General features: G+C 37.3%; 1 protein-coding gene across 5 annotated transcripts in view; it reads right to left on the bottom strand.

Moving 5' to 3' along the window:
- CNKSR2 (connector enhancer of kinase suppressor of Ras 2) overlaps positions 1-21,303 on the bottom strand; it is a 257,328-nt gene extending 236,025 nt beyond the window's left edge. For 4 of the 5 annotated variants that reach the window (XM_068533669.1, XM_068533670.1, XM_068533671.1 and 1 more), the window contains exon 1: positions 20,955-21,116. In XM_068533669.1, coding sequence (XP_068389770.1) covers positions 20,955-21,018 — 64 coding nt within the window. In that variant the 5' untranslated portion in view covers positions 21,019-21,116. Of the gene's footprint in view, positions 1-20,954 lie in introns of all 5 variants that reach the window. The other variant, XM_068533674.1, reaches the window with a different exon arrangement.
- Positions 21,304-21,984: the final 681 nt, after the last annotated feature.

Here is a 21,984-nt window from a genome sequence, read left to right as displayed (position 1 = left end):
TATAGTTAAAGAATACAGGGTCAAAAATTATTCCACATTTAGAGTTTTAGGTACATGTATACCGTTCATAATTAAAATGGAAAATTATTAAAAATACACAGTGAACTGTAATAGACTATTCAGCATAGCAAACCATTTACAGCTCTAAACAGACCACAAAATCTACTGTGTGTCCAGATTTAGATTTAATCCTGTTGCACTTGACTATACTAACAAACTGCAAAGCCTTAGAAAATGACATTTAAAATCACTGAGTCATAGCACACAGAGATTAGAAGACCATCAGGAGAAGTTTTTCTAGCAGTTAATAGCATTTTAACTCCCTGTAAATGGGGTTTGGCATTCTCTGAATCTTACATTCAATTATGATAAAATGAAATCTAAACTAAACATTCTTAATGAGGGGATTATTCTATGAAGTAGGCTTGTTGCATGTGTTAATCAAGACGTGTTCTAGCTTTGACACCAGTGATCAAAAGAATTCATTCTCTTTTGTTCCTAACAGAGATGTCCTTATAACAATGAAAAGATCTATGCATCATACTCTTTCTGAGCTGTCTTTTTGTAATTCTGGTACTAGAAAGATATGTGAATCTAGACAAGTCCTTTAACCAACCTGAGCTCAGTTGGTTACATGTAACATGATGATGGCAGAGGACCAAGAGATTTCTGTAAGTTCTTTCTTATCAATTCATCTATCAATTCATCTCATAGAGAACAAGAGTGTCAGTGTACACAAACTAAGCATGTTCTTTTATAAAAGAAATGTTACAAACTGTTTTAACTAATGATGTGTTTCAATAAAGGGACATAAGTACTGTATTTGAGTTTATTTTGAATTTGCCTATCAGATATAATTAAAACCATAAACGTTAAAGGTTTATAAAAATACCTGTAAATTTTGCTAAGAATTTAAGGCACGTACTTGTACTACATTCATTAATACAAATCTGTTTGATGCATGTGCACATATCTAGAAATCACTTAATAGAACATTACACAGACCCTGATTTTAAAGGGATGATTTAAAAATGAACACCAAGAACAAAAAGCATTGTTTTTTTTCCAGATATTCCATGTCAACTTGCACATACCACATACTCTAATTTATTTTTTCCTTGGTCTTGTGAGTGCATTTGTAATTCATACTTTTATTTTTATATAGTAGGACTTGTCAGCTACCTTAAAAATTTTTTTAATATTACCAAGTAGGCAGAGAAAGAATGTGAGGAGTTAAGACTATCCAAGGGACCAGGAGGTATCGGCTCCTTGCTAAACTTGTGAGTTACAGTTTTCAGTAGTGAAAGATTATAGAAAAAGGGAAAAAGGAGAGAGATTTGTAACCTAGTATCTTAGGAATTTGCTAACCAGAATTTGTCAAAGTGATCTGGCACTGATGGCACAGACTTGAAGGATTCAGATCCACCTACAACATCAAAAATACACCTTCTGCTTTTGTTACATAACAAGTCTTTATGTAAAGTACATGAAGTTTTATGCATGACATTCAATTTATAGATTAGAAAAAAATTAAACCTTCTAAAAATTCAGAAGTCCCAACTGTCACTAAAGTAGATATAAAGAAAATCAAGAAGGCTCGTCATTCATTGCTTCTAAACCAAATATGAGAAGGAATTAAAAATTTAGAATCAGAGAATCTTAGAGTTTTAAAGGAGAACGTGTCACCCAATTTTTTTTAAAGAAAACCGGAAGTCCAAATTATTTACCCTAGGTAACTCTGATAGAAGTATAGCTGTCTCAACCACATGATCTCATTTTTTAAAAGACATTCATTTAATTTAAAATTTACATGGTTTTAAAAAATGACTTATAAATGGCTCAGGGGTGACCAAAAAAAATCCAAATGATCTTCAAACTTTGAATGAAAGAATAAAATATGGCATATTATTGTCCTCTGTCATTTATCATACAAAATCAAAAAGATGGAGGAAAAGTAGTAATAAAATCATGGAGAAAAATATTTCTCAAAAGCTTTAAACTCAACATTGTTACATTGTTATTACACTGATTAAAAGGAGGCTCTTAATCAACTTCTGTATTTTAAAAATTCTTCTAAACCAAATTTTATATATGAGTTGACATCATTTACATGAGTGCACCAATGCTAGATATATGGAGCATTTTTCCAAGGAAAACACAAGTGCAGATGTGAAACATAAGGAGAAAAACAAAACTGCTTGTAATTAAAAAAAAAAAAATCTTGCATACTAGCACTGGGAAAGTACACCTTCCAACAACCATTCCATAATATAAAATACAGGAACTAATTTGTAGTCTTAATGCTTCTCAATTGTCCTCAATCCAAATACCACTTGCGACACATGAATGAGAAAAGGCATTGTTTTGCCAGTGATTCCCCCTTGTTTTCAGTGATCCAAGCTCAAATGAATTGGTTCATTTGTTTCTTACAATTGACTGTTTCTCCTATGAAAAGTCAATACATTCTTACCACTTAAATGGAGCTCTAGTGCTCATAAGTGCCTGTTATTTTCATTGCACAGATTCAGTATTTAATAATTTTGATCACCTTGTATATGCCTGTGTTGATAAAACTTTTATATTCCAATCTTCTGACAATGGCTGAAAAATGAAATTTCAATGATCATGAACCTTTTGGTAAAATAAAGACGAGAAGTATGAGGAACCATGATATGCAAGGACTACTACTGAGATGAGGCTCATACTGGTCGAGACTTAGCCAGGGATGGTGGAGCATCAACAGCAATGCCTTTAGGACTTTTGTATTGGGTTTCCTGCCAGGAAGAGTGAGACATATACCATTCTAATAATTAGGCTGAATTACTTAAGTGATCATTTGACTCACATAAGGAAAAATTTGGAGAGAAAGGCTCCAATAAAGCTGTTAGAGAAGTGGCTACACACAAGACAAAGAAGCTAGTAAGAGGAAAAGCGTTTCCAAGAGAGAGCCAGCCACCTGAAATCCATACTCCAAATACATTTTAAAATCAGTATAATCTTCTTTGTCTTAAGGCAAACATATGTGAGCTATATCCAGCAATTTATTCCTAAATTTGAATACTTAAAAATTCTTTTCCACAAATATCATTTAAAAATCCTGTTCAGTAATTAATAAACTATTTTTGCCAGTGTCAAAACGTTACTCCATTTCTACTCGGACTACATGTTGACTATTCTTCAGAATTCCCTATAAAGCATATTTTCCTTACCCTCATTTTCAGATAAAGAAACGGAGGGCTTGAGAAGTGAAGAGGCGAGTTAAACACACACGACGGGACAGAATTTAGGTTGGGTCACAACTGGAGAGACTTCCAGTTCCAACTCAGTACTACAGATAATTTGTATTGTCTTCTACATACAGTGCTTCCTACTAGATATTTGTCCCTTTAATCTTTTTTTTATTCATCTGTATGAAATGTAGAGATGCGGGAAGAGAGGGGTACAGTAGGGGAGTGAGTCCTTTGGCATGGCTACAGGTAATAAAGATGTTTTCAGCAGCCTTGAAAGGCATCATCTGGCATTTTTATTGGGGAAAGTAGAATATTAAATTCATGGCAGCCTACAAGACAGTGGTTACTATACAACGATTACTCTTAATTAACTTCTCTGAAGAACTCATGTCCATCTGCACTCTGAAAAAGCTTCCAAGTCTACTTCTTGCCATCTGTATTTCATAAGTCATGCAAATCACACAATTTGCTTCTAACATTCTGTTTTTAATTATTCTGAGACTGTATTACCATAATAGCTAGTCATCCTAAATCTGTGTACTTTTGTTATGAAAAGTATCATTGGAAAGTTGTGAAAACAATTTCAATCTAAATGTTGCCCACCTACTCTGGGATAGATTCTATCCTGGGATAGATATGGGAGAATCTTGGAAAGTCAACCCATCTTTTCCAGTCACATATTCAAAGACAGCTTCAAATCCTTGATATTTAATGTACAATCTACACAGACTTTTTTTTTTAAGATTTCTTTAAATGCAAAACATTCTTACCTTACTAAAACAAATCAAAGCAGAAAAAACCAAAATAAACTCTCCTTCATTCTTGTGAGCATACCTTAAGAAATGCCTTGTACAAAAAACAGAAGTATTTCATAGAGAACACGTTAATGCATATCCAGGCTGATACTCAGAGCATGAAGTCAGGACAAGCCAGGGAGGCAATTCTAAGACATTCACATCAATATCAGCAGAATTTCACACTTTCATAGAAGTGGATTAATAACAAAGAATCAAATAAGATGAAATTGTGATCCATATAACATTTCAGTTTATTGTGGCGAGAAAAAAACCCACATCAGGTTAATGCGTTAAATTCCCGGTCACAATTTTATCTACTTATTACCAGAGCCTGTTCCTTTTCGAATTTTCATGCCAGTAAACTAGAAAACAAGGAAGATAATAATAAAAAAGACACAGGAATAAAGTGCAAATATTAAAGTAGTTCTGTTTTGAAATCAAATATAATTTCTTAGAGATGTGACCAAAGGAGGTATTGAGTTACAGCCACTCTCATACCCAGAACTCAACTACTAAACACACTACATGACCCCATAATACAATGAAAATAAGGTGCTACATTTAGTGACAAAAAGAAAAATGCTGACTTTCTCGTAGAAAAGCAATGAGAGAAGTTCATTTGGTTATATTCCATTTCAACATATCTGCCCTAGGCAAATATCTTGCCTACGTAAATACGCATGCATATTTATATACACGTTTATATATTCAGCCTAAAATCAATTATTATAAACCACATTTATTTGCTCAAAAATGTTCACGCCTTGTTTAACATTCCTACACAGTGTCTGCAGGAAACAGAAACTACAATCAGAAAAAGTGCTGGGAATCAGGCTTTGTTAACAAGGTTTAGAATAGCACACTCTTCTGTCCAAGAGTTTAACTGCAAATCTGTTAGCAGTGAAGTAAAATACGTAAGGAGATGGAGCTAAATTTTGGTGGTCTCCACCCTATCCCATGTACATTCAGTTTCCTTAAACACATTTCCTGATTAGCAAAAAGTTAAAAACAAAAGCTAATCAAGTAAAAGATTAATTTCAGTTGAAGGGAAACCAGGTATGACATTCATTCAAAGAATTATTTTTTCACATGTGGAAGAGCATGAGGTTTACACAGGAGCAAAGAGGTAAGGCAGAGGTTCTTGCTGCCAGGCCAGGGCCAATGTTGTCCCTTGGATGCATTTTGAGTATTGTGAGGAGTTTCAGGTTATCACAATGATCGGGTTACTGAATGATTGCTAGACCAATGAATGCAACAGTCCCACACCGAAGAACTGCCTGTATCCCACATGACTTTTTTTGTTTACATTTGAAAGAGTTTATTATTAACACTTACAAAAGGGCAAACCTAAGTTATTTCGCATGAGATATTGCTTACATTTTGGTATAACCAAATTTGAAAATAAATTTAACTCTAATTTTTTTATTTAAATAAACTATTTCAGAATAGTTTTAGGTCTACAGAAAAGTTGCAAAAATAGTACAAAGTTCTTGCATACCTGTCATCCATATTCTATTATTAACAGCTCACATTACTGTGACACATTTGTCACAACTAAGGAACAGCACAGGTATATCACTATTAACTAAACTCCACACCTCATTTTGATTTCACTAGTTTTTTCCTATCAGACTTTTTCTGTCCCAGAATCCTATCCAGGACACCATAATACAAATAATCCTCATGTCTCCTTAGCCTCCTATGGTCTGTGTTTCTCACATTTTCCTTGTTTCTGATGACCTTAACAGTTTTGAAGGAGTACTGGTCAGGTATTTTGTAAAGTGTCCATAAATTTGGATTTGTCTAATGTTTTTCTCCTGGTTAGATTGGAATTATGGGTTTGGGGGAGGAAGACCACAGAGGTGAAGTGCCATTCTCACCACATCATATCAAGGGTACATGCGATCAACATGACTTATCACTGATGATGCAAACCTTGATCACCTGGCCGACGTAGGGTTCACTAGGTTCCTCCAATGAAGTTATATTTCCCCTTCCCACACTCTACTCTTTGGAAACAGGTCACTAAGTGCAGCCCACAATCAAAAAGTGGGGAGTTAAATGTCACCTCCTTGAGAGGGGAGTATCTACATAAATTATTTGGAATTATCTTTATGGGAGATTTTTCTCTCCTCCCTCATTTCTTTCTTTATTCAGACATTTATTTACATCAGTATGGACTCATAGGTATTTATTTTATGCACTGAATTAAAATCCAATACTGTTTTTGTTGCTCAAATTGTTCCAGCTTCAGCCATTGAGAGCTCTTTCAGAATGGCTTCCAAGTCTGTGACGTGCCCTCATCATTGTGTTTTCTGAGCACTTCCTTACTTTCTGACACAAGATGCTCCAGACTCATCTTAAATTCTCCCTTCTCAGCTCTAGAATCTGCCATTTCTCCAAAAAGCTGAGGTTCCTTTTAATATGACTTTTAAATGTTCAACAGGAATTATTTGAGTGACATATCAAATGAGTCTAGCCTGTTACCTGTTCTAATACTCATTTTTATTCCAGTGTCTATCAATTCATCTGCTCTTCCATTTTCTTGTACTTACAGAATGACTTCTGAACTTACTGCTTGCTTGTCTTAAATCCAGGTATACTCATTATAAGTAGGCAAATATATCAATTATAGTTTTTTATAGTACAGTTATTTTAAGCACCTACATACAATAGAAACCTATCTTATTTTTAAATTATTTTCCCTTTTTATTACAATAAAGGCATTACAGTGAATTTTTTAATAATATGAGCTAGGTTTTATTATCTATGAATTTTATTTCAAGAGACATTAAATAATCTCTGTCATGTAAAGCGAGTACTGAGTCCAAAAGGATTGATGTAGGAAAAAAAATAAGGTAGACTACAATGTGTGGGCTTTATTTGGATCCTGATTTAAGGAAAAAAGAAACTGTAAAAATGTTTATGACATTTATGAAACTAGAAATTTTAACTAAATATTTGATATTAAGAAATGAATTTTGGTGTAATAATAGTGTTGTAGGGGTGAGTGTGTGTGATGTATATATTTTTAAGTTCTTATTTTTTAGAGATACATAACCAGCCTTAATTTTTTGTGATCTTATTACTGGTACATCAGTAGGAAGAAAAATGTTAGTAGATCCCTAGGTATTATTTTGCTGTATTTATTTTCTTTTTTTTTTTTAATTTATTTTTTATACAGCAGGTTCTTATTAGTTATCCATTTTATACATATTAGTGTGTCTATGTCAATCCCAATCTCCCAATTCATCCCACCACCACCACCACCACCCCTGCCACTTTCCCCCCTTGGTGTCCATACGTTTCTTCTCTACATCTGTGTCTCTATTTTTGCCCTACAAACTGGTATTTATTTTCTCTGTGTGTGTTGGTCACAACTGTAAAAACAAGCTGGCAAAACAGTCTCATCTGAAAAAAAAACCCTTCAAAATTAGAAAACATTTTGTTTGAATATTAAATTAGACACATCTTAAAATTAATGTAGATGGAGATTCATTATGTTATCATATTTAAAAGTCTATCTCTTACCAGACCACTTATCAACACAGGATGTCAACAACTTTTTCAAAAAAAGTGACGAAATTCTCAAAAACATGCCCAAACAAAATTAATTTTAATTTGTATGGATTTTGAAAGATAATGAGCACATTACGAGAGAAAAAGTGCTTTTTCAGAATCAAATGGACAATGCTAAGGCAACTTCAAAATAGTTGGTAATTACCACAGTTCACAGTTGATGTTATTTTTTAAATGTCTATTGTCCTGGCTATTGTAGCTTTCATAAAAAGTGAGAGATTTCAAATCATTCTCTCCACAACCAAAGAACAATTAAGTTGTTTTCACTTATTTTAAAACTTCCAGCCTAAAGCAAACTCACCTCAAATCTATTAAAGGAAAATAAGGAGAAACAGAAAATATCATGTGTTTTTTACTCTGAACAAATCTTACTTTAAGTTTCAAAAATACATGCTAGAATATATATTTTAGATACACAGGCAAAACCATGTGTACCATTTTAAAACATAATGTGGATGTAACTGTACCTATCATTACCGTTTTACAAGTACTCAATTGATCAAACATCTCTAGCTCAACTTGACCACTCTGTATCTTACGATTTCACAATAGTTTTTTGACAGATAATGATTAAATTTTCTCCAGCATATACGTTTTTTGAGTGATTCACTATGCTATTGTATCATATCACAATTTGGTCTATGATAAAAGAATTTCCAAACAAAACAAAATAACTTGGGGAGAACAATCACCATTTACTAGGTAGGTAAGGGTTTCCAAGCTATAGAAATGTACTGAATAAAGTCTGCTGTTCAAAGAAACACTAATGAAATGTATTGCAATAGATAGCAATGCTAACCACTGCTAGGTAAATATAAACAACAGAATATAACCAAGGCCCTTACAGGTGTACCTCATTTTATTGCACTTCACTTTATTGTGCTTCGTAGACATTTTGTTTTTTACAAATTGAAGGTTTGTGGCAACCCTGCATTGAGCAATTCTATCGGTGACATTTTTCCAAAAGCGTTTGTTCACTTCATGTCTCTGTGTCACCTTTTGGTAATTTTCGTAGTATTTCAAACTTTTTCATTATTATATTTGTAATATAATCTGTGATCAGTGATCTCTGATGTTACTACTGCAGCCTGCTGAAGGCTTAGATGACAGTTTGCATTTTTTAGCAATAAAGTATTTTTTAATTAAGGTATATACACTTTTTTAGACATAATGCTATCGTATACTTAATAGACTACAGTAGTGTGTAAACACAACTTTTATATGCACTGGGAAACCAAAAAATTCATGTGACTCACTTTATTGAAATATTCGCTTTACTCCCGTGGCCTGGAACAAAACCCACAATATCTCCAAGGTATGCCTGTATTCGTAGTAAAATGTTAACGCTCCTTAGGAACATCTATTAATCAGGCACCATTACTTTTGGGGGGGAGGGGATTTTTAAATTTATAAGTGCATATTAAATATATTTTTTAAATACTCTAGGTGTTTATTCATACTTACTGGAAGTATCAGTTCTTTTACAAATTTTTCTTTTATTATTTTTTATTGAAGTATAGTTGATTTACAATGCTATATTAGTTTCAGGTGTACAACACAGTGATTCAATATTTTTACAGATTATACTCCATTTAGAGGAATTATAAAATAATGGTTATATTCTCTGTGCTGTACATTACATCCTTGTAGCTTATTTTAACTTATACATAGTAGTTTGTACTTCTTAATCCCCTTCCCCTTCCCCATCAGTACCTCCCCCGGCCCCTCTTCCCACTGGTAACCACTAGTTTGTTCTCTGTATCTATGAGTTTGTTTCTGTTTTGTTATACTCATTCATTTATTTTTTAAATTCCACATATAAGTGAAAACATACACTTTCAAGTAAGTCGTTCTCTGTCTGACTTACTTCACTAAGCATAATACCCTCTAGGTCCATTCATATTGTTGCAAATGGAAAAATTTCATTCTTTTTTATGGCTGAGTAATATTCCATTTTGTGTGTGTGTGTGTGTGTGTGTGTGTGTGTGTGTGTGTGTGTGTACCACATCTTCTTTATCCATTCATCTGTTGACAGACACTTAGGGTGCTTCCATATCTTGGCTACTGTAAACAATGCTGCTATGAACGCTGGGGTGCATGTATCTTTTCTAATTAGTGTTTTCATTTTCTTCAGATATATACCCAAGAATGGAATTGCTGGATCATATGGTAGTTCTATCTATTTAATTTTTTGAGGAATCTCCATACTGTTTTACATAGTGCCTGTGCCAATTTACATTCCCACCACGAATGAACTAAGGTTCCCTTTTCTCCACATCCTTGCCAACATTTATTATTTGTGGTATTTTTGATGACAGCCATTCTGACAGTGTGAGGTGATATCTCATTGGGGTTTTGGTTTGCATTTCCCTGAAGCTTAGTGATGTTGAGCATCTTTTCATGAGGCACCATGTACTTTTACTAGCAATCCTTTGAGAACAAAACATCTCAGAACTGGGCTGGTAGTAGTAGTAGCCTAAAGTAGATCTTTTGCCTAGGTCTAGACTCAGAAGAAGAGAGCGTCAAACTCCTGGAGTTCACTTCAAAATAAGAAAGATGAGGGGCTTCCCTGGGGGCCCAGTGGTTAAGACTCCGTGCTTCCACTGCAGAGGGCACGGGTTCAACCCCTGGTCGGGGAACTAAGATCCCCATGCCATGCAGCATGGTCAAAAAAAAAAAAAAGTCACCAATACTATAGTTGTATGTGGCATTTTTGTCACTGGCCAAAGTCCTATTTTGAGTGGAAACGCTTTACCACCAACAAACAACACACACAACACACACGCACACACACACACCCCTATAGAGGTCAAAAGAACCCAATGACCACAAACCACCTTACCACACACTAAAGAAAGTAGGTCTGACGGAGAGGACATCAACATCTTTGCAAATGTTCCCAGAATTCCTCTCATGTCACATCTACCTCTGGTAGAAAGGCAAAGTAAGCATATTATGTTTTAGAACCAGTTAGAAATTCATTCAAATTCTGCTTCTTCCACTTAATATTTATTCATTCTTCAAAATATTTGTTGAACACCTGCTTGATAAATATTTGGGTATACAGGACAAGTGATTCAATGTTTCTAAGAAAAAGTTTCTTCATCTGTAAAACAGGGATAATTCCAACCTTTCAGGGCTAGGATAAGTATAAGATGACGCAGGGAAAGCACCTAGCACAGTACATGGTATATAGTAAGCAGTCAATAAATATTATCTATTAATAGTTCTGCCTCTGAAGATTACCGATAGAATGAAACTTCTTCCTTAATTAAAAAAAAAAGCTGACATTTATCATGCACTTGCTGTGTGCTAGGCATCGTTTTAAGCATACCATAACCCTATGAGGTAGGTAATATTATCACCCCTATTTTACAAAAATGAGAAAACCTGGCAAGTTACTTAAACTCTCCCTCACTAAGATCACACAGCTAAGAAGTAATGGAGCCTGGATATAATTAACACAGGCATCTGATTTCAAAGTACTCTTTATTATATACTAAATGGTGCCAATTTTTAAAAGGTAGAAAATTCAGAAACTTTTAAAAAGTCAAGTCTGAAGATAATTACGTATAAACTTGAACTATGTTCTTCATCCACGAAAGTGTAAATCCAATCCAGTAGGCAGAAAAAAAAGAGTTAATGTTCAACCTAATTCCATCACTGAACAGCTGTACATCTCTGTTGAGCTGCTTAACTTCTGTAACTTACCTGTTTAAGGGTGTTAACAACTGTCCCTTATTTCACTTTTAAGTACTACTACTAATAATAGATGTGAAATGCATGAGACCTTTATAACATGGGCCAATGAGGGGAAGAACCAAGCTGTACTACAGGATGTTTGCAAAAATATTCCAAAAAGTCAAAAAACTGATTCCAACCAAGTATGCAGAAATTCTAACTAAAAATATAACTCATTTCTAGCTTGCATATTTTCACTATGGAAATGGCTCCTGGCAAAGTACGATACTTGAAAACACCGCATCCTCCAGGGTCAAACAATTTCTTTCCAATCTTAATTACATTATTAGATTGATCAGCAAGCCCTTTCTTCACATATCAAAAGTAAAGTTCAATAGGAACCTACTCAAATTATCACAAATCCCAAATAAACAGAATCTGAATTAACATGTTTTCACCATAAATAGACTTAAAACATTATGTCTAGGGACAGATTAGAAAGAAAAATTATCTAGCTCTAAACATTCCATAGAATGAGCTTGTCTCTGCTTGTCACAATTCAACATCAAATTGAAAGCCTCTGGTCTGACAGCTGGAAGGCAAGGTAGCAGCCTTCTAGATAAGCAAACCTGTCATTAATTTAATGCAACGTTGGTGCCAACAGAGTCTGTCGCAAAACTCACCATGTCACCAATGCAGAGGGAAATGGGGAAGGAGCACCTGCCTTGCCATCCATATGCTGGCTCGCACCACACTGAACTTGGTTTCCACACAGGCTCTGGCAGGCAGGGAGGAAAACTAGCAACTGGACTACAATGTCTATTTTGAGCACCAGTAGCAACAACTCTACAACTCTTTCTCTTTTATATGTATTTTTAATACCTCACTACCTTGTTTACACAGCCAAAATATAAGTGAATTACACAAAATTAAAACATGAATTTTCTGCTCAGCCAGGTGAAAAAAAATCACAAGTCGCCAGGACTATCAAACATTTTGAAAATAATATGGATAGCTGAAATAAACTCCCACATACACATATAAAACATACCAAAATTATAACAAGAATTCAGCTAATGCTGTTGAAATTACTCATTCAGCATAATTACTTAAAACCAGTATTTCAAAGGTTTTTTATTAATAAATTAATTAGAAGTCTAACATCTTGCTAAAAAATAGATTCTTTCGTAATCTTTGTGTAAACAAGTTGGAAAAAGTAAAATCCAGGATCTAAGTCAGCCTTCCATTGATTTCTTGTAGATATTACTTCAGAAACCATGTTGCAAGCCCATTTTAAAAATAGCAGATATGGCTGAAACAAAATAAAAAGTTCAAACAAACAAACAAGAGGATATTGGGTAACACTTTAAAAGCAAGTAACAATGCAGTTTCTTCCTATCTATCACTTTATCAGAAGACTATCCAACCTACCTAATAAGACTAATTTCCAAGAACATTAATGTCAAGTAAATATAAAACAGACAAGTATGCTACATTTGATATTAGTTATGTAACAGTGTTTTTACTGTGGCAAACTAGAATACATTAATGCCATTGTGAGTTTTGGTTTATTTAACAAATCTTGGTTTTTAAAACAATTTTATGTTGTGACAAAATATTCAATAGATGAACACAGAAAACTAAAACAGCAGTTATTGTACTTTAGTAAAACTTAAAATTCAATAAATTTATGCAAATACCCACAACCCTTTCTTTCCTGAAATTGCAAGAATAAGATTAAGATAATGAAAACTTCTATTAGAATTAATGATTGTAATTTAAATTGAAATTGAACAAGAAATTAAATACATCTTTCAAGTTAAAAAAAATTCTAGCATGTTTAATGGTTATTTGTAATTCAAACCAGGGCACAATTGCAATCCACTGATTTGCAGTACTAGCTAGAACATTTAAGCCTGAAGGTGTTGTTTTATTAAGAGTTAACAGACAGGCAAAGTTATGTTAAAAGTCTTAAAAATTTCACTTATTCTGATTTATGTTTTAACAATTCTAAATTTAGGGGGAGGGGCACACTTTATTAGAAAAATCTCTATAACATGCCTACTAGTGATTATCCAGTAGCATGTAATTCACAAAAAATCCACATGAGGCACCTGTATTCAACAAGTTACGCTTTACAGTAACTCTCTACATAGGTTCTTAATGAGTGCTCTTCAAAAATTAGTCCAAATAAATTTATATTTGGCTTAAAAAATTAAAATTTATTTTTCAAAATCAGAGTGAGATGAAGTTATATAAGAAATGCTGAATTAAGATGCATCTTTAAATATCTTAATTTTATTCCTATTAATAAAAATGTAAATTCAACATTAAATATAATGAGAAGATAATGGTTCTCATTAAGCTAACGGGCTTTTTTTAAAAATTTTATCCTCTATATTAACAAATAAAGGGCATTTTCTTCTCACAACAGAAAAATACATTTTAATTTCTTATATGAACTTTATTTTCTTTACTTTTTTAAGAGGAAAAATGTAAGGCCTTTTTTTCAATTTCATTCTACCATGCATTCCAAAATATATGGTGTTCTTTTAAAAACACCAAAATGAAGAAACAATTAGAAAATTTGTATGAAAGAAAATACTTAAGAAAAGGGGTATGTTTTAATTTTTTAAGTAGAAGTTTGCCTATTGTGTTGGCCTATGAAATGACATCAGCAAATAATATTTATAGCATAAACACAGAAATGTTACAGATTCACTGAAATTAACATTTCTTAACAAAATGAATCTACACCATGATTTAGATCATTGAATTGGCTAGACAGCAACACAACTATGAAAAACGGACAAAGCAACCCTACTTACACTGTATTCTGGCACACAGTATACAACTTGTCTCTGAAGTATCCATTAGGGCATTTCATTATAAGGGAATTTACGTGCATCGTCATTTAGGAAAGCAGATTTGTCGACAGACCAGTAATCTGTGAATAAATTTATTTATTCCTTTACTCAACAAATATTTCCTAAGTGCCTACTTTTCACCAGATACTTTCTTATGCACTGTTATGCAAAAAGATGGGTTCCCTGCCCTCATCAAATAATCATACAAGTCAAGGTAAAAAATAAAACTGGCAAATGGAACAAAGAAGATATACACGGTACCAAGAGAGTGCATAACTGAGGATTTGATGTGATTTGGGGATTCAGGAAGGTTTTTCTGAGGCAGAGGAGGGAAGGCTTGGGATCTGAAGGATGAGCAGGATTTAACTGGGTGAAGAAAAAGTGCAAAGGCTCAAGGGCTGGGTAAACAGGACTGAAAGAAGGCCCGAGTAGCTAGTGCTAGCAATGAGGTTTACCTCACAGGCAACAGCCAAACCTTCCAGGGTCTTATAGGCCATTTTAAGGACTTTATCCTAAGAACAGTGAGAAACCATTAAATTTTTTAAGCTGATGGGGAGGACAGGATTAGATGGGAATCATTCTCAAGAAGTTCATCCTGACCACAGGTTTATGGATCAAACAAAGTAAGATGCTGTAATTATCATGACCCTGACTGAAAAGATAATATTTTATCCTTTGCAAGAGGAGAAAAAGAGGAAGCAGAGTACATACATTTTACCTTTTCTAAACCCAACCACCACTTCTTAAACTTTTCCACTGATGTATCCATAATTGCTGAACAGAGTGTACTCATAACCCTGGGAGGTCTGGGAAATGCAGCTTTAAACAGCCTGCTGCAAGCCTAAAATTCCTGTTAAGCCTCTGGTCTCATCTTTAAAATCATGCCAATTTTGCTTTCTATACCATGAATATAATATCTATGTTTATTTTAATATAAAAATAATACTTTAAAATACTTAGCAAAAATCAACTTTTTGGCTTTTGATCATTTGGTTTTCACAACCACAGAAATGTACCATTTTGGGTAGCACAGGCCTATGCTATGCATGAAAACTGAATTCACTCACTGAATGCTATTCAAAACAATGAGCCTATTCTTCAGCCAGACACTAATCCATGACAAACGCATAAACATAAAGCTTTAGACTCCATTTTGTTTTTCAAATTACTTACCCTCCCTTTCCCCCACCTTTAAATTAGTACTGATGATCCATCCTTCTAGGACTCTTTAGAGAAGCTAATGCTTCATCTTTCACAATAAGCCTTGTGTGTGAGGGAAGTCATATAGAAAGGTAAAAGTCATTAAGAAAATGTTAGGTTCTAATCTGAGGTCACTCTGCTATGAATGAAAATGATAATTTATCATTGCTTTAAGAACAACATCAACACTTAAAAGCCAATCTGCATTCTTCATGTAAGAATTTGGATCAGTAACATTCTAAATATCCAACAACATAATGTTAATGATGTAATTAATCTTCAAAATAACTCATTTTAACATTATTTCCAAATTATTCCTGAGAAACAGAAATGGGCTTATTTTTGGCAGCCAAAGTTTTATAATGTGGTATTTATTTAAACTCAGGACATGATGAGACTTTTATTGTCTTTGTGAAATGCAGATTTGTTCTTGTACTTTTGTGCCACCTACTCATGCTCCTCCCTCACTTTCCCTGTACTGCCCACCTTTCTCTTTCAACCAGACAAACGTAGACTCAACTCCTCTGGTTAATCGCCCCATCTCAACTCTGGAGTCTCTTGCTCTGCTTCTACATTTAGAATACATCCCTCTTAGAATATACCTTAAATAAATAAACTGCTTAAACAGTTGCTCAAACCTTCCCCATGGATTCCTTCCTGACTTACTAAAATCATCATCTTCTCTTTCCATTGTTGCTTGTATACATATGCAAACTCTTAAAATTTACCAAATGTACTAGTTGGTACCTGCCTCTGTCTTGGCATAGGTTTGCCAATGTCACTGCCATCCCTTAGAGACTAATTTCTCCAAAGCAGGGAATTATTTAAATTCATCCATCAAAGCACCTTCCATGCTGAAGTACTAAGTAAATATCTAAGAACTAGAAAACATCTACATAAATATACTCTTTTTTTTCCTACTATGCACTACATCATGCGTGTTACCTTAAGGAGCAAATGTTAATGACACTACAAACAAAACGTTTCTTGTGAACTAAACTCTACATATCAAAAAGGTAAATTTCCTCTTTGTATAAAATGACAAGAATTCCTGTTCCAAAAATGTCAAATCCAAAGCAGGTGATTGTTGGTTACTATCTAGTCACGCTGCAATTGAGAAAAAAAACTAATTTTTCAAAAAGAGGCAATTGCACCAATTTAAACATTTAGCATATATTTTTTTCCCTTACGGTGTATACTTCTCAAGTTCCTGCCACAAAATTATTTCTGATCTCTCTCTCAAAACAGTTTAACTCGAAATGTTGACATTTTCCTTCACCTGATTAAGATAAATTTCAACTTCAGCTCTGGGTCCTATGAGGGGGAAAAAAATTACTAAAGGGCATCGTACCTGTCAAAACTGCTTTCCGTTATCGGACGCATTTTCCTTTAGAGCATGTAAACTTTTATACTAAATAGACCTTATTTCATCACTGCATTTTCCTCTTTTTAGGGTTGCATGCAAAACGTTGGCTTTATCTTTGTTTTTTAATACCTAAAATAATGTATTTCATTTTCTGTCCTCAAGAAGGCTGAGTCATCAGGACAGAAATTAGAAGTCAGTGAATGCTTCTTAAAGAAAATGGTTTATAGTAAACAGGAAAGACCAGAGCAGTTAATTGTGGGATGGCTTCAGAGGCTATCTTAAAAATTTAGATGATTTTAGGAATCATAATAACATAAGAGTGCATGGAGCTAAGTCACAGAGACCAGAAGAGAAGATCAGCAAAGCGGGGCCTGTCAGTTGACTCTGAAAACAATAATCCATTTTATTTGATCCAGAAAGGGATTAAAGATCACTGGAAAAAATATCAGAAAGGGAGCTGGCCCCGGAAAATAACTTTATCTTAGACATCTGGATATTTTGAAAGAATTTCAAAAGGCAGAAAAGGTGTGAGAAAAAAACTGGAATTATTGGGTGTGACAAGGACAAGGAAAATTAATGATAAAATTAATAATAGGGGCCCAAACGTGTTCAAAGGTTTTTGTTATATTTCAGAAGGCAAAAAAAGTAGACTCAAGCAACTGCAGATTATGAAATATTTCCAGGCCCTGCAAGTGAACAGACAGGAGTTGAGAAATAATGTATTTTAGAGTAACAGACTGAGCAAAAATTAGAAACAGTTATTGGCCTACTTTTCTACCTATAGCTTTTCCTAATAACTGCTTTGCTTTCATTCACTGTAAAAAGGTTTATGTTTTAAAATTTTGTCAAAACTACAGGAGGACTGAATGCAATTTCCAACTGAAAAAGGTTAGTTTCAAGCACTAAATGATGAGTATTTGATTTTCTCAAAAAATATTTTTATAAAATTAATTTTTTAAATTAATTTTGAAGGCTATGAGACATTTCCAAATAGCCTGAAGTACTATCAGGATAATGTGGGATATAAATGCTTATTCTACTGACTCATGAGGAGTTCATATATTTACTGGAACTAACATTGACACTGTGTCACATCAAATTTTTACTGTCAGGAGAAAATCCAATGAGTATTGTATTTCACAAATAGTGGAGTTGGGGGTGAGCAAAAAAAAAAAAAGGAAGTATTTCCTCATAGCGTTTTTTAATAATAATTAACATAAATTTAATACTTTTGTGTCCCTCAAATATATTTTAATAAAAAGTAATAAATTAAAGTGAATTGCAGTGTATATATGGTCCTTCATAATTAATCTTGAATATATTCTACCAAAGCTTAATAATCTTGCCAGCCAGGTGGTTTTCCCTTCATTTCCCTCTCTGCTGACTGAGTTTCTATAGCACTTCAATAAACTGTCTGGAAGCATTAAACATATGGCCATGCTATTCTTATATGCTTAATGGTTCCTTTTCTGTTTAGTGAAGAAAAAAATACCCTAGAAAGAGCATAAAGCATATACCTTACTAAAGAGAGTTATAACTATCTACCATTGTGACTAGGTGAAAGCATATGCCATATATATGCTTTAAATGTTAAGGATGATGAAACTGTCACATTAGAAGCATGTTTTAAAGAACTCCCACAATGCTGCAGTTGTTCAAAAGTCCTGTTCATCCTTTGGTACTGCCTTTATAACACTATACATTATACAACACTAAATGAGGTTTGGTCATTCCAAAGCTACAGCCTAAATTAATTGACTTTTAAACATTAGTGCATCTGAAAAAAGGGTGAAAAGTATTTTTTAAATGTATTTTGTAAAGTCTATTTGGGGAAAAGGGTGGGGGGGGATTAATTAAGCTAATAGTGTAAGTTACCTTAATTAAGTTAATTAATTTGAGGAAATGTTTGTTTCATCTTAGTATTTTTTTTAAACCTTATTTTCTGATAATATCTCAAATCAAATTTATATGAAGATTATGGAAATTTCAGCAGTAAGCAGTTTGGGACTTGAAGTATACAGATAATGACATGAGTTATTCTCTTCCAGTCTAATGTATACAGAGATACACAAATTCTGTCTTTTCAAATAGCTCTAAGATGCATCACCAACAGGTATGAAAATAAGTTATTCAACTTAAATATAACAATCACTTAAAATCACAGCTAATGATGTTAGCCCAACTCCAAAGAAGCTGCATTTTAGGCTGGAGAGATTTTTAAAGGACTAGTGTACTGAGAAACTAAAAATATGTGTCAGAATATGTACATCATATGTTCTACGTGCTTCAGTGGACCTAAAGTGTAGAGAGTGGGGAAAGTGCAAGAATGTACTGGGAGGGTGGGAGGTGAAGAAGATGGAGTATGCAGCACTCACTACAAGCATCATGGGAATTTGTGAGAGGTAGCCTCTGAAGGTAATCTGACTCCCATGGAGCCAAAATAGCTTTTCTTTGAGTATTTCAGTAACAAGACTCAAACTGAAGTACTCTTTTAGGCAAATTCAAAGAAAGGGTTTTAATTAAGCATTCTTGCTTTTCGCATGTGCTCTGGCTCTTTCTTCCATGACTGAGAAACAGAGAAGACAGATGTTTGTCTGCATCTGACAATCCGAAGGGGGGAAAAATTGGTGGGAACCTAGGAGAGCGGAATTTCAATAGCAATATGAAAACAGAAGAAGGAACAGAAAAAAAAAATGAGCCACTGCAGGACTTTGTCTTAGTCATGGCACCCATGGCACCTTAGCACAATGCACCGCACACAGGGGGGCAGTCGATAAATAATGAATTCGATTTAATTCAGTACACTCTCATTTGTACTGCGCTTTGCAGTTACAAAGCACTTTCCACATATTAGAAAAGAAAAACGAAATAAATGAAAAATAAAGGGGCAAGTAAGGGAATAAAAGGAAAGCAAATGGATAAAGGAAAATCCACAAGACAAGCAAGAGGCTGAAAAGGCTCGGGGGAAAAAGAAAAAAAAAATTGAGTTTCCCTCTGTCGTTCTCAATCACTTCCAATCACCCTACTTTCGTTCTAAAGTACCTGGAGCTTAGAAAGTCTGACTGCTAAGCAAGCCCTAAGAAGGGGCTCCCTCATCTTTGGAACGGCATTTGCAAATGATAAGCCTTTGGTCCCTGACTAATCTACCCAGAGTTTGTGCCTAGGAATAACCACGAGCAAAACTCTTAACATCTCCCAAGTGTGGCGAGCAATCCTTTTTTGTCCATCCCCTCCATCCCCTGTCAGCATTCCCCAAATCTTAGGAATCTTGGGGATGGGAGGGGGCGCAGTGGTCGTGAGGAGAGGGTCCTCTAACTCAGACAACAGACAACAGAGGGAGATAGTGAGGCAGGAAAGCCCAGGGACAGAGAAAAAGTCCACGTTTGAGATTAAGAGGGCGAATGTCTTTAAGTATGGTTATTAGAAATTGCCCATGGGAAAAAAGGGGAGAGTCTTCAAGATGGAATAAATGAGGGGGCACTTGAATGTGCATCACCTTACACCTGGGGTCGAGCCCCCAGTAAAAAGCCTTAAGATTCAAAGCCTCAAGCGGCCAGAAGAGGAGGAGGCAAAGGACGCGGGGGGATGCACAGGAGGGAGCCACAGATACCAGCGCAGATGCTGTCCCAGGAGAAGCATGTTTTCCTCTCCCCCAAAGCAGCGCATCCCCCGAGCATCCTCAGCCCAACCTGGGGAAGAGGGGGAGCTCCCCGGATCCAAACCCCGGCGGCCGCGTCCTGACACCATTATGTGGGCTTAAAAGTTGCAGGGAGAGTTGGCGCAAGAAAAGGCACTTGGCAGGGGCGGCCGCCAAGGGGGCGTCAGGATTCCCAGGAACAAAGGGGCCGGGGAACGGGCGACCGTCCCTGGGGGCTCCTCCCTGAGGGGAGAAAGCAGGGTCGACACGTTCTCCCTGGGGGCACCAAGGGGAGCTAGGAGCCGGAAAGACTGACAGGGATTCCACCGTCCGGCTCCCAGCCTCCCATCGGGTCGCCCCGGCCACCCCCGCGCTCTCCGCGCCCCTCTCCGGCTGGGAAGCCACTGGCTGGAGACAATAGGAGACCGGGATCCCGAGCCCCAGTCAGCCCTGGAGGTCCCCCGCCACCCTCGGCGCCCCACGATCAGCCGGCTGCAGCCCCGATGGCGGGCTCGGCCGCGGCGGGCGCCCCTTCCCTCCCGCGCGCCGGGACCCCGAGCCCCAGGGCCGCCTCGCCCTCCGCACAGCGGGCATTACCTTTCATCCAGTCCACTACTTGGCTCGGAGACCATTTGCTCACCGGTTCCATGATCAGAGCCATGAGCACAGGGTCGGTTCCGCGCGCGGCGCGGAGCTCGGAGCTCAGACACAAAACGAACTCAGCAGCCCGAGCCGCCCTCAGGTGGGGTCCCTCGCTGGCCGCTGCCTCGTTGGGCGGGCGGCGTGGAGAAGGCGGCTTTTGTGTGTCGAGTCTCGCGGCTGCAGCGGTGGGAGCGGCGACGGGGAGGGAAAGGCGCCGGGGTCGCGGCTCCGCGCCGGGTCTGCTCGCTCCCCGCTGAGGCGGCGGCTGCTGCCGTGGCTCCGCAACTCCGCTCGGGTCTCCGTCCCTCGGGGCTTCAGTTCATGGCTTGCACTGCCGAGGGTCGCAGCGCTAAGGGAAGGAGCTGCCGCCACACGCCCGCAGCCAACTTGCCCGTTCGCCTCGTGCGCGAGAGTGAAGCCCCCGGCACGACCAGCAGCCCGGCGGAAATGACGAGGGGCCTCCTGCCACCCAAAATATCTCTCCGCAGCCCTCGGGTGCGGGGCGCGCGCACCACGAGCCCCCCGCCCGCTCGTTGCCGCGCGGTCCCGCCCCCGGGGCCGACGGCAGCCGCGCCAGGCGCGTGCGCGTGCGCGCGCCGGCACGAGGCCCGATCCCGGGGTCTGCCTGTCAGTCAGGCAGGTGCGGGCGGCTCGTAGCGTCGCGTTCCCGCCCCGCGGGCCGCCCCGGGACGGAGGCGGGCGAGGAGCGCGTGCGCGGCGGCGGCGGCCGCGGCGGCGGCACGGGTTCCAGCCTCGGGTCGGTCGGTCAGCCAGTCAGTCAGTCAGTCAGGTGCCGGCGGCGGGAGCGCGGCTCCGAAGGGCCTCTGAGCGGACGTGGCGGCGGCGGGACGGGCTGCCCACCAGTTGAGCGCCGACTGCTGAGGCGGCTGAGGAGGTACCTGCGGCCCCGCCGCCGAGGGGTGGGGGACGCCGCTGAGTGCGGGGGTTACAGCGGGAGCCCGGGCTTTCCTCGCGCCCGCCCTCC

The sequence above is a fragment of the Eschrichtius robustus genome, chromosome X (genome assembly GCF_028021215.1).
Source record: "Eschrichtius robustus isolate mEscRob2 chromosome X, mEscRob2.pri, whole genome shotgun sequence".
NCBI classification, from domain to species: domain Eukaryota; kingdom Metazoa; phylum Chordata; class Mammalia; order Artiodactyla; family Eschrichtiidae; genus Eschrichtius; species Eschrichtius robustus.
Note: the sequence above shows the minus strand (reverse complement) of the source record. Positions and strands in the feature narration are given on the sequence as shown.